An 18,545-nucleotide genomic window follows, 5' to 3' on the forward strand; every position below is an offset into this window, starting at 1 on the left:
TTTAGTATGGCTGGTTTAGCGGTCTGGGATTCAAGGCCTGAACCAGCTAATTAGAAGGTTGATATGTGATTGTAGACATAGGGTGCCTGGTGGTGACTCTTGCCCATTTGCAATTTAACTGAATTAGCATTGGCCCATTACAGATTTTCTGCTTGCAAAATTACCAGCAAATTATTCCGAGTTCTGAATCTTCATTCTGTGTATATTCCGCTTAGCATGTCAGTGTCATGATTGCTTCATAAGCTATCTAATGAGAGCCCAGTCGCAGGACAAGGGAAAGTTTTGCAGGCAGAGCTACACAGACACCAGGCTGTAGCATGCTTTCCCCTTTGATTGGAAAAAGATGATGTCAGGCTAGGTGATGACTCTTCCATTTCAACTTCTCTGATGTGACTCAGGCAGGCCATACCATCAACCTCTCAAGATTGATTCTTGCTCCTGTTCCTTGGGGTTCAGTGCCTTTCAGAAAGCTGGTATTTAGAGAGAGGCTCTGGTTCCACAGCTTCCAACCTTTTGTCCTCTCCTTTGAGTTTGGTGCTAGGGATAATAATGAGCTTTTTTTTAGCTGTCTGTCTGCAGTGGTTAAGAGTTTGAGGTTTGGAATCAAAGTTTGGTTTCCTAAGAAACAGACACCAAGTCAAAGATTCGAGTGCAAGTAGTTTATTTGGAGGGCTGGTTTTAAAAAAAACACTACTGAGGATGAAGAAATAAACCAAGGAAGAGAAGGGAGCTAATGAAAGGTAAATTATCAAATCAGATACTATGAGGGGCAACTGGAGATCGATTCCACAGGGAAGGAGACAGAACATAGGCCTCCAAGTCTCCTCACCGGAGCGGGAGGGCGCCTGGGTATGCCCACTGAAAGCTGTTTCTGGGAATGTTAATTCCCAAACACTCTCTCCTCGTATTCAAGAAATTTTTGGAGACATATCTCTTGCAAAAAACCTGGATTCAAATTCTGACTGCCTATCTTCACCATGAATTTTGGGTGAGATTGTTAACATCTGTAAAAATTTAGATCCTTCCTCTATAAAAAGATAATCTTTTTTTGTAATGCATACTGCATAGGGTTGATGAAGAGACTGAATGAAATTGTGTACATGGTGAGCTGAGCACAGTGTTTGCCATATGATAAAGGGAAATAAAGTCAGTTTTCATTAAGTATTACAGAACCTCTTTCCTGTGCCTGTCCATCTAAGAGATACTCAGTACAAACTGGTGAGAAAAAAGAGGCAATGCCTATGGTTACTGGACCTTAACTCCACTCTTTATCTAAGTTACACACAGGAGAATGTCATATTTTGGATTCCAAAGCATCTGATTGTTTGAGTGCCAGATAAGGTACCCTAAGGATTTGCAAAGACAAAACTGAGTCCTTGAAAGAAATTATAAATTTAAAATTTTCTGATAGCCAAATTTACAAAAGTAAAAATAAATGGGTGAAATAAATATTTGTAATATATGTCTATTCGGTCCCGTAGGTAAAGTAGTAATTATTTAATGTGTAATGACTGTGAATTTATTAATTAGATATTTTATATTTTTTCTGACTCCGTCATTAAAATCCAACTTGCATTTTATACCTACAGTGTGTCAGTTTGGGACCAGCTGTATTTCACGTGCTTAGCAACCACCTATGGCTCATGGCCACCATGTTGGACCATGGTAGAGGTCTACTGGCCTTGAGTTGCCTTTAGAAGTAAATCCCAATGGAAATGTTCCATTTTCTTTTTCCTCCTCTTCACAGATGACAATGCTTCTTTGCATATATGAAAGTAAAGTTGGTTTTAACTCAGGCATCACAGAAAATTGACAGTTTCTATAATGAAATTTCACACATGGGAACCATGGTGAGATTCTTAGCAGGTGTAAAAATCTGACGACGTTATTTCTTTAACTGCAACTTAATGGAAGCTGCAGCAGCTGTTCCCCTTTGTGCGTTTTCCAGATCTTGTTGCCAACGAGTTGTTGGCAGCCACAAGAGAAGTAGCAACTTGCCTCCTCATTTGGGAAATGAAATTAAAACCTCAGCTCACTTCTAAACGTCACAGATTTGGTAAAAGTTAGCTGGGCCGACACATAAGCTGATATGAAAATATTGATGGCTTCGGTTTCCTCAGGTGCTGCTGCTAACATCTGCGGAAGATTTGGACTGCACGCCTGGATTCCAGCAGAAAGCGTTCCACATAAATCAGCCAGCAGAATTCATCGAGGGCCAGCCGGTTCTACACTGTAAGCAATACTACTGGAAGATGCTCTTGACCTAGTCTCGTATTGAAATTCACCAGTATCTCAGAATGTGTCTCAGGAGATGGTATTTTCTAAACCGTGTTCTCTGATGATCTGGGAGGAGTTTTTTGTTTGTTTGTTTGGTTGGTTGGTTGTTGTTATTGTTCTTGGGATCGAACTCAGAACCTTGCTCTTCCAAGGCAGGTGCGGTGCCACTGTGCTAAATCTCTGGGCCCCTCTGATGATTTTTATGACACTATTTGACCCAGGGTGGCGGATTTTGAACCAGAGATTTGCCGGCTTATTGGTCATTAGAGTGTTGTGTGTCTCTCTTCAGTATTTTATCATCAGTGTCTCTTAGAAAGGGGGACTGCCAGCCTCCATTGTGAGTTCTACACAGTGTAAAGGAAATGAAATCCATTTCCCTTGAGCACACCCCAAGAGCAACATCATTGTCTTCCTGAAGGTTTCTGTCCTACCCATAGTTTCTTAGATCAAATGATGGTGAAAGTATGATACTGGCTGCTGGGGATTTTTAGACACAGGAATCACAAACTCTTATTTTTATTTTTATTTATTTATTTTTTGGTACCGGGGATTGACAAACTCTTGTTCTTGAAGCTAATGGGAGAGTCTTCAGAAAAACCCAAAAGTTGTGCTGTGTTAATCTCAGATTCCCCAAATCCTAATTGATTTCCTTAAATGTGCATCCCTCAGATCTGTGGTTAAGATTGCTTCCTGTTTTAACATCACTGTTATCACTTTACAAGCATAGTTTTTGCACAGTAGAATTTAAAATCAATGGCAGACATAACCACTTAACTGCAGGCTCTTGAGCGCCATTCTTTAACATTTGGTAGTGAAGGATATGGAAACAGTGATCTCATTTGGTCAGATGCTCTATGGCCCTTTTAAGGAAGGTGATTGCACATTTGCCATTATGGTCTACGATTGCTTCCCAGGCCAGCCACAGGTCTTTATTCCTCATGTGTGTGGCTGGGAGATTTAAAGCACAAAGCTGGGGGACCCAACCACGTGCCTGATTGGATTGTTCTGTGGTGCCGGTGCACACTGTAGGAGTTGAAAGGAAAGCCCTAGTGAAGAGGCAATGCAGAGAATCCAGGGCGCTGTCCAAGGTGAAGCCTAGACACATCCCAATGCCATTGTACCAATGGAGCCATCTCCATAATTACAGTCTGTAATGACAAGGTGCCGCACAGGCACAGTGTATGAATTCCAATGTGTGATTTCCTGCTACTTTGATACCTGAGTGGGACTCTGGGGTCAGGCCACCAAAAACCCTCATTTGTCTTTTGATTTTTGTATTTATCAGAATCAATGTATTTCAAACAGAACTTAATTTGTGAGAACTGTTTTCTGGCTCTCTCTCTCTCTCTCTCTCTCTCTCTCTCTCCCCTCCCTTCCCCCCTTTTGCCAAGTGATTATCCCAAGTGGCATCTATGTTAACATGTTTGGAAATGTGCAGCTACCCTGAGTGTGGAAATTAAGAGAGTTGGTATGCAAAGCAGGCCCACCAATGTGATTGCTTCTGTAATCTTCATGACACCAAACAGCTTTTAATTCACCACCGAGAAGCTGGAAACAATCAGACTTTGGGGGATCTTTTTAATTTAAACGGGGCCATACCATACATTCCAATGTCATAGTTTTGTGTGTGCCTGAATGTGTGAGTGTGTGTGTGTGTGTGTGTGTGTGTGTGTTTAATCCTCTAAGTAATTAAGTGGGTTGTGGTTGTTGTCTCCATATAAGCTAGCAAATGCTAAATGAGACTAAGCTGATTATCAATGAGTACATTCAGGAGAAGTCAGTGATACAGGAATTTTAGGCATTTAAAATTTTATGTTTGTGTGTGAGTTGTTGGTCAGTAAAATCTGATTACCTCTCAGTGAAATTGCAAGTTCACAAATATTAATTGCTAGAATAAAAAACACATGGAGACCTGTTTAGTATTTTTAAATTCATCTCAATGCAATGAATGCAGGTCTTTCTGAATATTGACTTTGTGAATAATGGCAAAAGTGCCTAAAGAAGAAAATTTCCACAGATTTGAGAATTTCTACTGAATACTGTTTGGAAAAATCTGGAAGTCTAAAAATGCAATGTTTTGCTTTATTCCACTCACAAGAGGAAATAAAACAAATTGAATGGACTTTTCCATGTAACCAATATTTTAAGCCAGTTACCCTGACCCAAACTCTCTCTCCCTTCTCTCTCATTTTTAATTTCTTACATGCATTTCCTTATGGTTCAACATAAAATTCTTCTGTTTCTGAAAAAGTGTGATTAACCAAGGCAGCCGTGAAGGTATATACTCCTAGAATGAAAACCCTTTGGCCACAAGGCCAATATCTGGACGAGAAATGAAACAAGTCAGACAGAAGCAGAAAGCTTAAAAATGCTCTGGTGTTTGAGTTTGCATACCAGAGATGCAGGAAATGGTTAGAGATGTTAGAGTAAAATAAATACAAGTAAATATTTTAGGTGAAAATGGAGATCAAAAGAAGCTAGCTTAGGAGGATGATCTGGAGCCCATTTATGACATTTGCACCTCATATTTTTTCATTATGTTTGCTATATTTAAGAGCTTTGGCTATAAGTCCTTGTGAATATCTCTGCTGCAAAAGGTGTAAACACAGCATAATCAATCAATTGATGTCTACACTCTTTACCACTCCATAAAATTATCTGAAAGCATTGTCTCTTTGCCTGACAGATGTAGTTTATCTGTTCATACCCCAGACTTGTATTCAACCAATTCTGTGTTCAGCTTTTAGCAGGTTATAGAGAATGTTTATTCTGCCCATGGCTCCCTGTTCTCTTTGTTCTGACAGTAATGTTTCCTTTTATCCCTTTTCATCTTCTTCCTCAATTCTCCATGACTTATCTTTTTCCGCTTTAACTGTTACTAATGGTCACCTCCATTCCTTTTATTTCCCTAATATTTTATTCACTGTTCACTCCGATACATCTTTCCCTCAGTTGTTATAAAGCCTTTTATTTTCTTCACATCCAAATAACTCTTTATTCTACTCTCCTTTCCACTAACTAGACTTGCTTTCTTCTTTAAAAGACCATTTTTCAACAAGCTGCTAGGATCAAAACATGGTAGGTACCTCACTATTTCTTCTGATGTAACCAGCGGAGCTCTTTCACTGTATTTTTCATGGTGTGATGCAAAGCCCCCAACTCAAGATAACTTGGGAAAACTTTCTTGGCTTCATCTCAGTCTTGAAAACAGAGCTGGGAAGATGTGCTTATCTCCTTTATCACTGAGAAGTATAAGGAGAAAGATGAAAAGAGCTTGGAAGGTAACAACTCAGAAAGGGACCCTCATTCCAGGCCTTTGGACCCTGGGTGGAGTCAGCAAGGGGCTTGTGGGAGGGGTCTCACCAGAGGCCTCTGGCCCCCAGAACTCTCAGCCTAATGTGGCAGCTCTCTCTTCTCTTATGAGAGGAAACTCATGTGTTCCAGTAGCTGCCATCTTGGCACCAGTGTAGTTGGTTAGCAACCCTGATGACAGCCTCTGGCTAGTGTCTCTATTAGAAAATCTCCAGGCTTAAAAGAATAACTTGCCTGGACAACTGACCAGGTACGTGGCCAGGATGGGAGCATGCCAGATAATAACCCCTGATTATCAAGTGTTCTGTTGAATTGCCAAACCCAGTATTCTGTCCTGCCCCCAGCAGTTCAGGCAGCCCTTCCTTCCGGGAACTGGAGAGATCTGTAGCCGTCGAATTCCCTATGGGAAACACAGTTACGATTCGCTCCTCTACTAGAGGCAGATGTGTCCAAGAGGGACGCCCCGTTCCCTCCTTCATACCTCCCAGGTCAGTCCTCTTGTTCTCTGTGTGCACAAATACACATGCAGAGAATGCATCACTGCCTGCCTGGTAAGTACAAGGTCCCGAGTTTGATCCCTGGTACCAAAAAAAAGAAGACTGCATATTGGTCAGAATGGGCGAAGCTATGCTGTATCATCTAACAATCCCCATGATCGGACACAGGGAATGTTTGTTTCTTGTCCAGGTCGTGTGGATGCAGGTCAGTCGCTCTCCCGGTTGGCTCCTGCTGAGAGCTGTCTAATAAGAAAGAGTGTGGGGAAGGCACCGCTGGGGCTTCCCTATCTCAGCTGGAAAGTAATATGCATCATTTTTGCTCATAGTGTGCAGCAAGAGACGTGGAGGAACACACAACCAGCCTCTGTGCAGTTCCTAAAAATGATACAGACTAAGGCAAAATGAGATTCCAAACAGAGAGAAATCATTCACAAAGAAGGTGCCTGTCTCAGGCCTGTAGAGTTGTTCAGCTGAAGTAGAAGTGCAAGGTCCAATGCACTGGGTGGTGTTGTCTCAGGGACACACAGGGGCAGCCTCACCTTCCGAGGATTCCAGTAAAGATGGGCTCCATGCGTTTGCTCAAAACCTGAGATGCTGTGGATAGGATCACACGGTTAGTTTTGAGCCCAGACTGACAAGACCACAAATACCCAGCCAGGCAAGCAATAGCTGTGTGACCAGGAGAAAATAACTTAAATCATCCACGCGAGAAGCATCTCAGCGCTATAAGAAGTACACTGGCTGTCCCTTCTTCTAGAGCTAAGCCAAGAAGGGTGGAGAGCTGCTTAGCACACAGCTGGTAGAAACAGCTGCCCATAGCATTACTGTCGGTATTGCTATTGCCAGCACCATCATCATCATCCGTGGGCCTTAGGTAGATCTAGTGCCCATACTGTGGCTTTCAGGAAGACAGATCATGCTGAACTAAAACTCTGAACAGAACAAGTAGCGTCTACCGCAGAGGTTCAGGATATTGGACTTCATGGATAAGTATCGTGCTTTTTAAAAATATCTTTGAAATAGAATAGTGTATTTGTTACAACTTTGCTGTTCTTGGATATGTAAAGAAGTAAGTAAACAAAGGAAAGGAAGAGCTGCTGTTTACTTTGAGCAAGAATTTCTTTTAAAAATTCATTTTTCATCAAAAAGGGAATAAGGACTAATTACTGAAGCAAAAGCAGTCAGGGCTTTGGGTAAACCACTGACCACATTTTATGGGCATCGTGTGACCTACAGCTCAAGGAGGATGCTGCTCTTCCTTCCTGTCTCCTTGATATTCTTCTGAAGTTGCTATGTGGCAGTTTTCTAGAGAAGGAGGTAGGGATCCTTCTCGGGAGATTGCTTCATGAAAACCATGTGCTAGTGCTGATGGAAGGGAGATCACTTCCAGCTGTGCGGCTGCTGGAGCACGCCACCCCACTGCTCTGACTGGTGCACCTCCCACGGCCTGAGAGCTGGCATTGCCGGTGTCATGTGCTCCCCAGCTGTCCAGGGTCCCCTTGAGCCTCACAGCAACCCTTAGGGGACAATGCACCTATGTGTTCATTTTACAGATGAGGTCACTGAAGACCAAGTGAGATGAAGCTATTTACCAAAGATGGTATCACTTTCAATGGCAGTATCGAGATTTGAACCAGAATTTTAGAGCTCTAGCCCATATCCGAAGTCCTCTTTGTAGTGCCTGTTGTTTTTGTTCATGTTGGTGGTGATACAACGAGGAAATTTGCAATTTAATTTTTTTTATCACTGTCACTGACCTGGAGAGAACTTACCCTGCATATTTTTTTGCTGTTATTAGCCAAGTTCGTTCTTCCTCTAGAATATAGAAGAAGTAGCCCCTGTTCTATATTTGGGGTCAAAGCAGTGCCAGACTACATGGCCCTCCACTCCGACTTTCCACCCTCCCCACAGGTCCCTTCACAGAGACTGTCTGGTCCTGCCCCCATGCTACCGACCTTGGTTAGCAGCCAGGTCATCCATGGGGTACGTGGGGCTGAATTAATCATATTTGTACTTAACATACATGAGTCATGGCTTTGGAGGGTGTTTTTAATTGACTATAAATCAAACGAGGAACTTGAAAAATGAAGGCAATTAATGAAAAAGCGATGTGAGAGGTGTTTTGCATCCTAACACAGGAAATACATCGCCGGTGAATTAAATGTCAAAACAAAGGCCCTTTTGACCCTGCTGAAGAGATTTCATTTGGATGATAATAAATGGATGAACTTTCCAGCCTGGCAGGTGGAGAAATGCCTGCTTCCCAAGTGCAAGCTGACTTAGGGTTTTGTCTCTCTAGATTTTCTAGTCCAGAGAATTTCCTAAGTTATTTCACCCTTCTAGTCATATTTTGTGACTTTAAAACATAATGAGGATAATTTCCTTTCCATTTGCTGGTCATCCTTCACACTCCTCTCCTATACTTATTTACTCTCAGATTGGGAGACTGATTATCTGATTAGGGAAATCATTTAATGTCATCTGTACTGCAATCTGGATACACTTGAACATGGTTAGGTTTTAAGTAGTGTGTTTGTTTTAAACTGTCATGATATGCCTAGGAAAATTATTCCAGTGCCACCTACGCCAGTCCATCATTATGAAGTTGATCATACTTTGGTTTAGAATGTAGATTCCTATTCATGTTGATAAGAGTTTTTCCTACATTTGAACAGCTCTGTAGAGATGTAATAATTTTGTAGATGTTTCCCTTCTCTCCCTGATATATTTGTAACAATCTAATAATCAGTCCATTAATATTTCTTCATATCCTCATAAATGCATCTATACTAACTTCCTTAGACATGAACTAATACAATTCAGTGGCTGTAGGATAAGAATGAGCACACATACTCATCAGGGAGACATGCAAAGAAATGCCAGAGATCCTTCCTCTGTTGGACTTGGGTCCTGTGCTGTACTCTGAAAAAAATGAGAAAGAGATCAAGTAACAAGTGAAAGACTGCCAGAGAGGGGCATGGAAGCAGGCAGGGCTCTCTTGGCATAAGTTTTCCTATCAGTAGAATGAACAAGATAAATATACTGGGGCTTTACACTGCCGGCTCTGAAGGGATTGTCCCACAGGCAGGTCCTGTTTGGCCGCTCAGCATGGGAGCCTGAAGTATTCATGAAAGAAGTTGGTCACTGATGCTGATAATTTCACTTTTAAGAACTTGCAATTTCTGAGCAGTCTTGGGCTTCCCAGACACACCCCAGAGGCAAGCTACCTGGGTTCAAACCCAAGGCCAGCCCACTACCAGTTAGGTGACTCAGGTGTATTGAGAAAAACCTAAATTAAATGGAAGAAAACCTAACTATGCTTCAGATTCTTCATTTGGAAAAATAAATATTACAATGGCAACCACCTCAAAAGGTTGTTTTGAGGATTAACTATTGATATGTACAAAGGATTTAGATCGTAGCTGTGGCTGGTCCGCAGCAAGCTCCAATTTAGTAGCTGCCAGAGTTAGTACAGGGATGATTGTAACTGAAGCCTTCTTGGTGGCCTCCCCAGCTCCAGTATCTTCCTGACAACCACGGTAGAAATCACCTTTACCTTACAGGCATCTGAATTCACCTCCGTGAAGTCACCACGGCTCTCAGGCTGCTGTGAGTCCAATGATGTGCCCTAAAAGACAGGACGCGTGTACTGTTTCTCTCACATCACTGCTATGGTGGACAACAGTTGTTACTCAAGGGCACAGGAGCAGAGGGCAGCGCTAAGTGGTGAAAGGCTTGACTGGCTGGCATTGATCAAAGACTTTGAAATCTATTTTCCATGTTCTGCATTGTCAGAACATGACAATGTTCTATGTGACCGGGAGCCATCTGGTCAGACACTGTGCCTGGATTTCTGAGAGTTCAGAACAGGAGGCAGATGAAAGGGAAGAATAGTGAGGGTCAGGCTGTCCTGGAGTCATTTCAGAAGTTCTGAGTTGGATATGGTAAGATGCATATCGGGGGAGAGATAGGTGGAAGGGCAGATGGCACTGTGACTGCAGAGTAGCTGACTGTGAAATAAGAGCAGAGCCCCCAGAGAGCTCCCCAAGATGAGCAGGGAGCTGGAGACAGATGTTACAATAGATGCAGGATCACTGGACTCTACTCCCAGTTGAGTCACTGACTGGTATGAGTCTTCTAAAACATGTGTTGCCTCGTTTATGTAATTGGGGATTAAAGTCAGGGATATTTTGATTATCAGCAACCAAGTCCAAATAGCCTTCACCAAAAACACATACAATTATCATTTCATGTGATTGGAAGTTCAAGGTTTGAATGGATTTCAGGAACATCTGGATCTGCATGCTCTAATGATGCCATCAGTGTGGCTCCCCTCCCTCACCTCTGTTTTCTGTATGCCGATTTCATTCTTCAGTCTCGGGGGGGTTCCCTACAAGATGGCCACTTCTAGTTTAGTTCTAGACTTTTTTTCTTTCAACTCAACAATCAAGAGCTTCTTTTTTTCCAAGTGTTCTAGCAAACTTCTCCTGACTAGCTGTATGGCAGCCTGGATTATATCCCTATTTGCAAACCAATCATGGAGCCCAAGAAGACTCGGTATGACTATTGCCCAGCCTGGGAAACTGAGTTGCTGCTCTCTGAAATAAAGAAATCATGTTGGGCTGGTACCGACGAGAGAACCCCACAACAGTGCTGTACTCTACAGCTAAGGGACCTTTCGGTGGAGACACCACACCCTACCACCTCAGGCTGTGCTCCATACATGAGAATTTTTAGAAGCCAGCACACATGCAAATGCAAGTGCCTTTTAGGTGGCAGGGGATGAAGACAGCCATCACATCGTGCCAGGTTTCTCGCGGGTGATGCTGGTGAGCAGATTGCTTAATTAAGACTGTCAAATCCTAAGTGCTGCCAGATGGCCTCACTTTTCAACCTGTTGAGTATCTTCATGCACATGGTCCTGGAGCTGTTATAAATCTCTTTTATTTTTGTTTTTCTTCAAGGGATTGAGAATACAGGAACATACGGATATACAGGAGCATCTCCTCATGTAAGGTATTAGAACCACATGAATCTGGCTGCTTAATGAGTCAGGCAGAAAAATATAAATTGGGAAAGATTAAGCATGGCTTTAAATAGTTTGAGAAGGCAGAAGATCTTATTATCCTGTAACAGATCAAATTCACACGCATCCTAATAATCACAGTGCCCTCTGTCTGTCCTTTTCACATTAATTTTCATGGAAATTGCTTGTTGGCTAGAGAGCAAGAGGGTGGGAGGTACAAATCCTTGCCTTTCAAAGTATTTTCAACATTTTTGTATTAGACCAAGCTTATATTCTCTCTTTTGGAGTTAGGAATAGGAAAGGAAAAGACACACATTGAGACCCCATTCATTTAGCCAATTATTCAAGAAACCCTTCACGGTCACCTACCTACTACGCTGTCCTAAGTTCAAGGAATGAGGCCATGGTCTGAAACTGAAAATTGGCTCCAGAGTCAGAACACCCTTCTGGTGTGCATGTGTGTGCAAGGCTGTAGAATCAACACCTTGAGAAAACAGGCAAATGGAGCGTGACAAAATTATGAACAAGGCTACAAAGGCAGTAAGACAAGGTGGTATGGGATATAGATTTCCGGGTGTGAGCTGTAGCATGGGTGGTCAAAGACATTTTCTATAAGAAGCTGAGACCTAAACTCTTGGAAGGAACCAGCGGGTGAAGCAGACCCTTAGGCAGAAAGGCCAGTTCCTATAAAAAAAAAATAATAATAATAACCCTGAGAGGGAACACATTTTTAGTCTGAGATACTAGGCTATCATTTTATGAATGGAATCATCTAAAACTGTTAAGTCCTAATGCCCTAAAACTATGAATCCCACTTTAGAGATGAGAGCACATAAGTGCTTACAGCCCAAGATTTTAAAGATGTTCCCAGGGGAAAATGTGCTGTGATCTCCTGACTTCAAAGCCCATGTTCCTTCCATATGGAATCCTGCAGCCATTGCTGGTTTCCTTCTAGGAAGAAGAGTGCCTGCCTTCTCCTCGGGGGTGTCCGATATCTTCATAGGCTGTCACCTGGGTCCCCAAGTCACAGTCCTTATGTACATCCTTCATCATGGATGGGAGTTCCAGTCCTGCAAGCCCCCAGCTCCTTATGTCCTCTTCTGTAACCCGGAGATCATGTTTTTGAGGATCAATCAAGAATGCACACCCTGCGGGGTTAGGATGGAGCCTGCCGGTTGACTTGATCATCTGGAAGAATGGGAAGAAGGGAGGCAAGGTCTGCAGCGTGCTCCTGTTTGGTGCACAGAGCCAGTGTGGCCCACCGGTGGCACAGCAGGTTTCTGGTAGGGCACAACTCCTCTGAAAGAGAATGTGCTTTTTGCCTGCTTCCCTGTTTTAGGAACTTCCGTGTTCTCCAGGTACTGTTTCTTCTTCCTCCTGCCCCGCTGCTCCCTCAGGCTTTGTCTCTTTGGGCTAAGAAAACATGCTCCCTAGAAAGTATCTAAGAAATGATTTCTTCCAAGACTAAATTCAAGTGTGCTTTAGGATTTAGAAAGATCATAGGTGCCTCTGTTGTATATTGCACCATATTACCAGTAGGGTCTAGGACTGCAGCATGTCATAGAACAGATTGGTATTTCAGTGGAGAGACATACGAATGTTTACCACGAGTGAAATGAAAAATACTACAAATAGCATTACATGGGTTCAGGTTGAGTCTTGCTGCCGGGTAAGGTATAGAACTACACTTGGTCACCCGAGCCTCCCACGTTTTGGAATCACAAGCCGCTCTCCTTTGGGCCGTTCAGGGGTGCTGACCTCATCTGCTAAGGTATTCAGTGGTTCTCTTCCTATCCCAGCTGTTTTGAGGGGTAACAAAGTGTGGTGGCCCAGCCTGTCCCCACATTCGTCTCCTACTTGTGAGAAACTTGGCAAATGACATCTTGGCAGGCTGTTCCTGAAAAGTGGCCAACTGCTACACCAGCCCATTTCTTTCCCATCAGAAGCCAAAACACAGTTAGCCATCCAAGTTCCACTGAACTGCAAATCAGCTGATTCTGAAAACCTCCCAGAGGAGCTTTTTTTTTTTTTTTAGCTAAAACTGGTTTTAATTTTCATATGTATACATTAAATTCCATGAGGGAAGGGGCATTCCAAATGAGGAAACATTAATTCTGAATAACATAAAAGAAATAATTAGTGCTTGAAAAACAGTTCAAAATATGAGTCAAATCCTCCAAGGAATATGGTTAGCACTGCATTTTTCAGTGGAAGGAAGTTCATTGAATTAAAAACCAAGAGTGAGGGTAAGTGGGGATAAATCCTGCTGAGGAAGTCACTCAGCATCAAATCTTAGGTGCATAAAAAGGAAAAAAGATGAAAAGTAGTGAGGACTGAAATCCGCCCTGCATGGGGAGAAATTAGGATTGTCATAGTCAGGTGGGTGTTCATGGGAACATGTGGCCAGGCTGTCAACTCCTAGTGTCCGAAAGAGCATGAAGGGCAGGATTCAGAACCAGGCCCTGCCATACTCGAGGGAGAGAGAGAAGCAGCAGTCCCTGCATAGAAGCCTGCGGTCTCCTGCATGGCAGAGCTGTCTTCATTCTGCCCCAAGGCTAAGCCAGCTCTAGGACAAGAGAGCCTGAACTCAAATTACAAAGTTTTTGTTAATGCAGGAGATGCCTGCTTTGCTTTTGAGATAGCCCAGTCCACACTCATGTTTGCATCACATACAGTTGCTCTTAGGCAGCTTTTTGTGACTGTTGCATCCTACATGTTTACCTGGGGAGAGATTGTGTTGTTCTCCATGAAAAAGTCCTTTACCAGCTACAGTTACCATTTCATGACTTAGTGTTCTCTTTCAACCTGAGTAACTAAGAAACTGAGCAATTTTAAGAGAAGAATTTAATTCAAACGGAAGGAGATGGACAAGGGGAAAAAATGAGAACCAAGACCTGTCATATAGAGGTACAAGATCCCAGTAATGAATGCAACTGTACTGTATACCTAAAATGTACCAATAAACTCAATGAAGCAAAAAAAAGATAGATAATATTAAGTAGGGAGATAAATTATTCCCAAAGGGTAAGGGGATCAAGAGATGGGCGGGGGGAGAAGGGATAAATGTTGAAGGAGAGGAAGTGGGATGTGTTATGCACATGTCTCCCTCCACACCATGACTGTAAAGATTATGTACCGGAAATATGTTTAAAAAAAGAAAAGAAGAAGAAGAAAGGAGGGGGATCACAGGACGCATGGAGGGAAGGTAAAGGACGGGGAGGGGAAGGAATTAGGTTCTACTCTGTATGAGTACCAACTTCCCGTAAGAAATGTGAACGTGATGTTCTACATGCGTGTCATGATAAACTAAAATAAAAAGAAAACAGACGTAAGGAGATGGGGTGGCTCAAGGTTTCATGCAAAGACATGAGAAGCAAAGCCACAGAAAGGATAGAGACTAGCAAGTCCCAAAGGTGTAGCTGTAGGGACTCTGAACCAGGGCAGCACTTTTCCAAAGCGTTAGAGTGAAAGACCAGCTTCGTTTCATTTTGTTTGGTTTGCATGCAGCACACACTGATACTTTTGTAAAACAAAATATTAATCGAATACAGTTGTCCGAAATTTTTAAATGTGACTCAAAGAACATATGAGGAATGTGGTATCAGTAAGCAGTTTAATAATGAAGGAGTGCTGGATCACATAGAAAGCTAGTGATGTCCAGCAGGGAAAATAACTGTAGCCTTTGTTTATCTTTTATACTGAGCATTACTTGATTCTCTACTAAGTCTGAAGCTTTTGATGAGTGGTAAACAATGAGGTGAGCAGACATATTTTCCGAGGTAATTAAAGAATCCTTAAATAAATGTGTTAATGCATTCCTTCTATATGACAGTGAATATGCCACCTACCTTTTTGACTTATTTTTACATTTAAAATATTTTCTTAACAATGGAATGAAAATTAATTGCTATAAAGGTTAAAGGCCAAAACAAATTTATATGTGTTTTAAAATGAGATTTAATAAATGTAATATGGTGTCATTGCTTTCAATTTCTATACTTGTCATAGGTCCTTAACAAGAGTTAGGTGGTCCGCATAACACATCCTTAGTCTTAGGGATAGCACTATAAGGACGGCCCAGCTCCAAATACTTTCAGTTTGGGGTGTCTCCATTGAAACTCCTGGGAGAGAAGGTAACTGCCCTGGCGTTGGCTTGAGAGCCCACTTGTGGTCTAGTGACAAGTCTAGTGGTCAGAAGCTCATTACTTAAAGAAGAAGCTTTGAACAAGCAAAATTCAGAGGCATCCAAATAGTTCCTGACTTCTTAGAGCTGCCCAAATAAATGGATGGTCTGGGCGCCTCTGAATTCTGAGCAGAGAGGAGAGGAACCCGTGAGCCATGCGGAGACGTTCTCTGGGCTTCCACACCTCAGTCATGTGCCAAATGGGTTCCACATTGTATAGTGACACAACAGCTCCCACAGCATCGCCCGGTGACTCACACGTGACTATAGCAAAGCTCCATTTATAAAAACTCATCCCTGTACTGGCAAATGCCATCTTGACAGGATCCTGGCCGTGCTCAGAAGGTAGAAATCAGAGGGCCTCTAAACCCGATACCAGAAATAAAGAGTGCCTGTAAAGCCGGGTTTACAGGAAGAGTATACACCCAAGTGATTTACAGTAGGAAACTGGCATTGGGTATAGTGTGGGACACACACACTGATTTAGGGTTGTTAGATACAGCAGGACGTGGATGCAGAGGTGAGTTCTGAAAGTAGGTTTATGTTTGATGAATGAGCTATTTGTTTAGCTGAGCAGACTGTTGACTCAGATAAATTGATCCGCACGAACTTCCTGAAACAAATACCCACCTTTTCCCTGGTTTAGAGTCTTATCTTTCTTGGGCAGAGTTTTCTGAGAACAAACAATTTAGTCAGGTTGACGCCGGTGGTCTCAGTTCCTGTCTTAATGACTGTGCTGGTATAGGTGGTCTCGGTGTTAGCTCGTGGCAGCTTGTGCTTACTCTAAGTTAGCATTTTTATAATTTAGTCTGCGGGACATTCTTCTATAGAATGGTTCTGGGAATGTGAAGGACAGAAATATTTTGAAGTTGAACAAGTTTGAGATATGACAATGGTTGATCTTTTTTTCCCTTTTAAATCTAAACGCTTTTGGTCTTTCACAATGTGAAAATGCACAGTGAATGTTCCAGAAGGTATGCAAACATAGCCTCGAAACTAACCCTTCCCAGCCAAAGACAAGCTCATTCAGTCTTGCCTGAAACCCTGCAGAGTTTCACCTATGCCCATCCTTATACAATTCTTAAAGTTGTGCAGTAGCCTAGACATGCAAAATGAGCCCACTTCTACTGCCATCTGGAGCTAGGGACCACTTGAAACTCTTGGGTGCAAACCTGCCTGATTCTTGAGAAGAAGTTTTTTTTACTCCTTCCCATTCTACAAGCTAACAGGAAATAATATATCATAAAATATTTGAATGTAAATGCCTTCCAGAGTGTGATAGGCTGTGGACTCCGTCTCCAACATCAGGCTTTTTGAGACCCAGGGAGCCTTCATCTTTTCCTCTCCCTCTCCAGCTCTGTCACTCAGGCTCACAGGCTTCCAGTTGGGGGAACTTCCTCTCCCCAAAATCCAGAGTTAGCTTTACGTAAGGCCGATAGGGACCAGTTTGCTATTAGTAAGCATTTTTCTCTGTCAGTAAACCCTGGCTTCGAAGACTTTTGTTTCATGTAAGTCTTGAGATGGAATATTGAATCTTTCACAGTCTTTGCAGTCCTGATTTAACATCCAAATCCTCCCTGAGGCATCAGATGCATCTGACAAAAAAGAGGAGAGGTCAACAAGGAAAGCCAAAGAAAGATTTAAATAAGGTTTTCTCTGTTATTTGAGGACAAACTAGGCTTCCAGAATGGAGGGAAGCCCCTATAAACACACAGGAGTTGAGTTCAATATGATTTATTCCAGTCTCTACCCATGGATCGGGACTGACTGTCTTGGGCATAATTTTCTCTGGGACTAGGTAGGTTGAACTGGAGTCCGAGGCATCGATATTGCAATGCAGCAAGGACAAGCAGGCTAAGGAACAAGCATATAGTCTTCCTGCAGGCTATTGGTAAATGGAGCACAAAAATTCAGATATTTTTATCTTTTACAATTTCCAGTCAAAACTATCTTTTCATCAACAATTATGTCCTTCTAAGTGTCACTTGAATAGTTGACATTGGGACCTTTAAAGTGGATCATGTGCGATCTTACTGAGCATTTCCAAAGGCAGAAAATGGGCTTATTGAGGTTGCATGAGCTGCCTGACTTCTCTGGACCACAGGACCTTGTGTTCTCCCAAGTCTCCCTCTGGCAGTGCAGCTTCTGTCTTGCCCTGTAACCATGACACCGACTACATCTGGAGTCCATACTTTGGTATGCGTCTCCTGCTCACATTCAGCTCCATAATATCCCAGTGGGAGGAGATAGTGTGGCCTGGAACCCGGCAGGCTGGGCATCTGCTTGTTATCATCACAGCTCTGACCTCATAGGGTTGGCAGCAGGCAATGCCCAGGCTCTAGTGTCTGACTCCTAGGATTGAATGTCAGTGCTGGCCTCAACTAGTTCTGTTATCTGGAGAAAGCTACTTGGCTTCTTTGACTTCAGTTTCTATTTAAAGAGCTACAGAAGGTAAATCTGAGACTGACATATACTCCCTGCACAGCAAGTGGTAGTTATTTATATCAATTAATGTAACTTGATCACAGGTCCTCCAAACTCTCTCATTTCTGTGAGCAAATGATACATAATGATGATGTATAGGTTTATGTCTACATGTATATATGTCATTTTCCCAGCCTCTTCTAATTACCCTAGATATTTTATATTTGCAATTGATGCTTAACACAACATTCTCTCCTTCCTCTCACTTGAAGGAACAGTTAACCCTTTAAACTAGTTGTCAGCAGGGCACCTGGCTGAGGTGTCTGAACTTGTTTAGTTTATTATTAAAATATTTCCTGTGACATTCACATGGTACCAGGCTGGGTCAATTGCTTCAAGTATCCATGAGTCTAAAGTGGAGGCTGAATTTCGCCTGCCAGAAGTATTCGGCTAGTTCAGCCAGAGCATATATAAAAGGGATTTGAATGGAGCGTTTGTTCTGGTGATGGATCTAGGGAAATGGAAAGTAGCAAATTGCTTAGTATTTGGACCTCTGCCAGGCCCATCCTGGTTATGGATATCACTCGCTTGGTTGATTGAAGAAAGCCAGCTGCCGCTCTAACAGCCCAAATCAATGGCCAACAGCTCCTGATTAGCAAGCGTGTCATGCTTGCTGTACTGAAAAACATCTTATAATTATAAATTGATAAATTTTCTATTATACATAAATGCAATACCATATTTTATAAGGTGAGAAGTCCTTTATGATCCATATTGACACTAAGGTCAGCTCTATTTTCGTGATATCAAGGTGAAGAACACTCCT

At 42.4% G+C, this 18,545-nt stretch overlaps 1 protein-coding gene across 2 annotated transcripts in view; it reads left to right on the plus strand.

The window, feature by feature from the left end:
* Cdh13 (cadherin 13) overlaps positions 1–18,545 on the plus strand; it is a 962,550-nt gene that overhangs the window by 200,885 nt on the left and 743,120 nt on the right. For both annotated transcript variants that reach the window (XM_010618349.2, XM_010618348.3), the window contains exon 2: positions 2,121–2,232. In XM_010618349.2, the coding sequence (XP_010616651.1) occupies positions 2,121–2,232 (112 nt within the window). The remainder of the gene's footprint in view (positions 1–2,120; positions 2,233–18,545) is intronic.

This window comes from Fukomys damarensis, unplaced genomic scaffold (genome assembly GCF_012274545.1).
Source record: "Fukomys damarensis isolate Sample0158 unplaced genomic scaffold, DMR_v1.0_HiC HiC_scaffold_32, whole genome shotgun sequence".
Classification (NCBI taxonomy): Eukaryota; Metazoa; Chordata; class Mammalia; order Rodentia; family Bathyergidae; genus Fukomys; species Fukomys damarensis.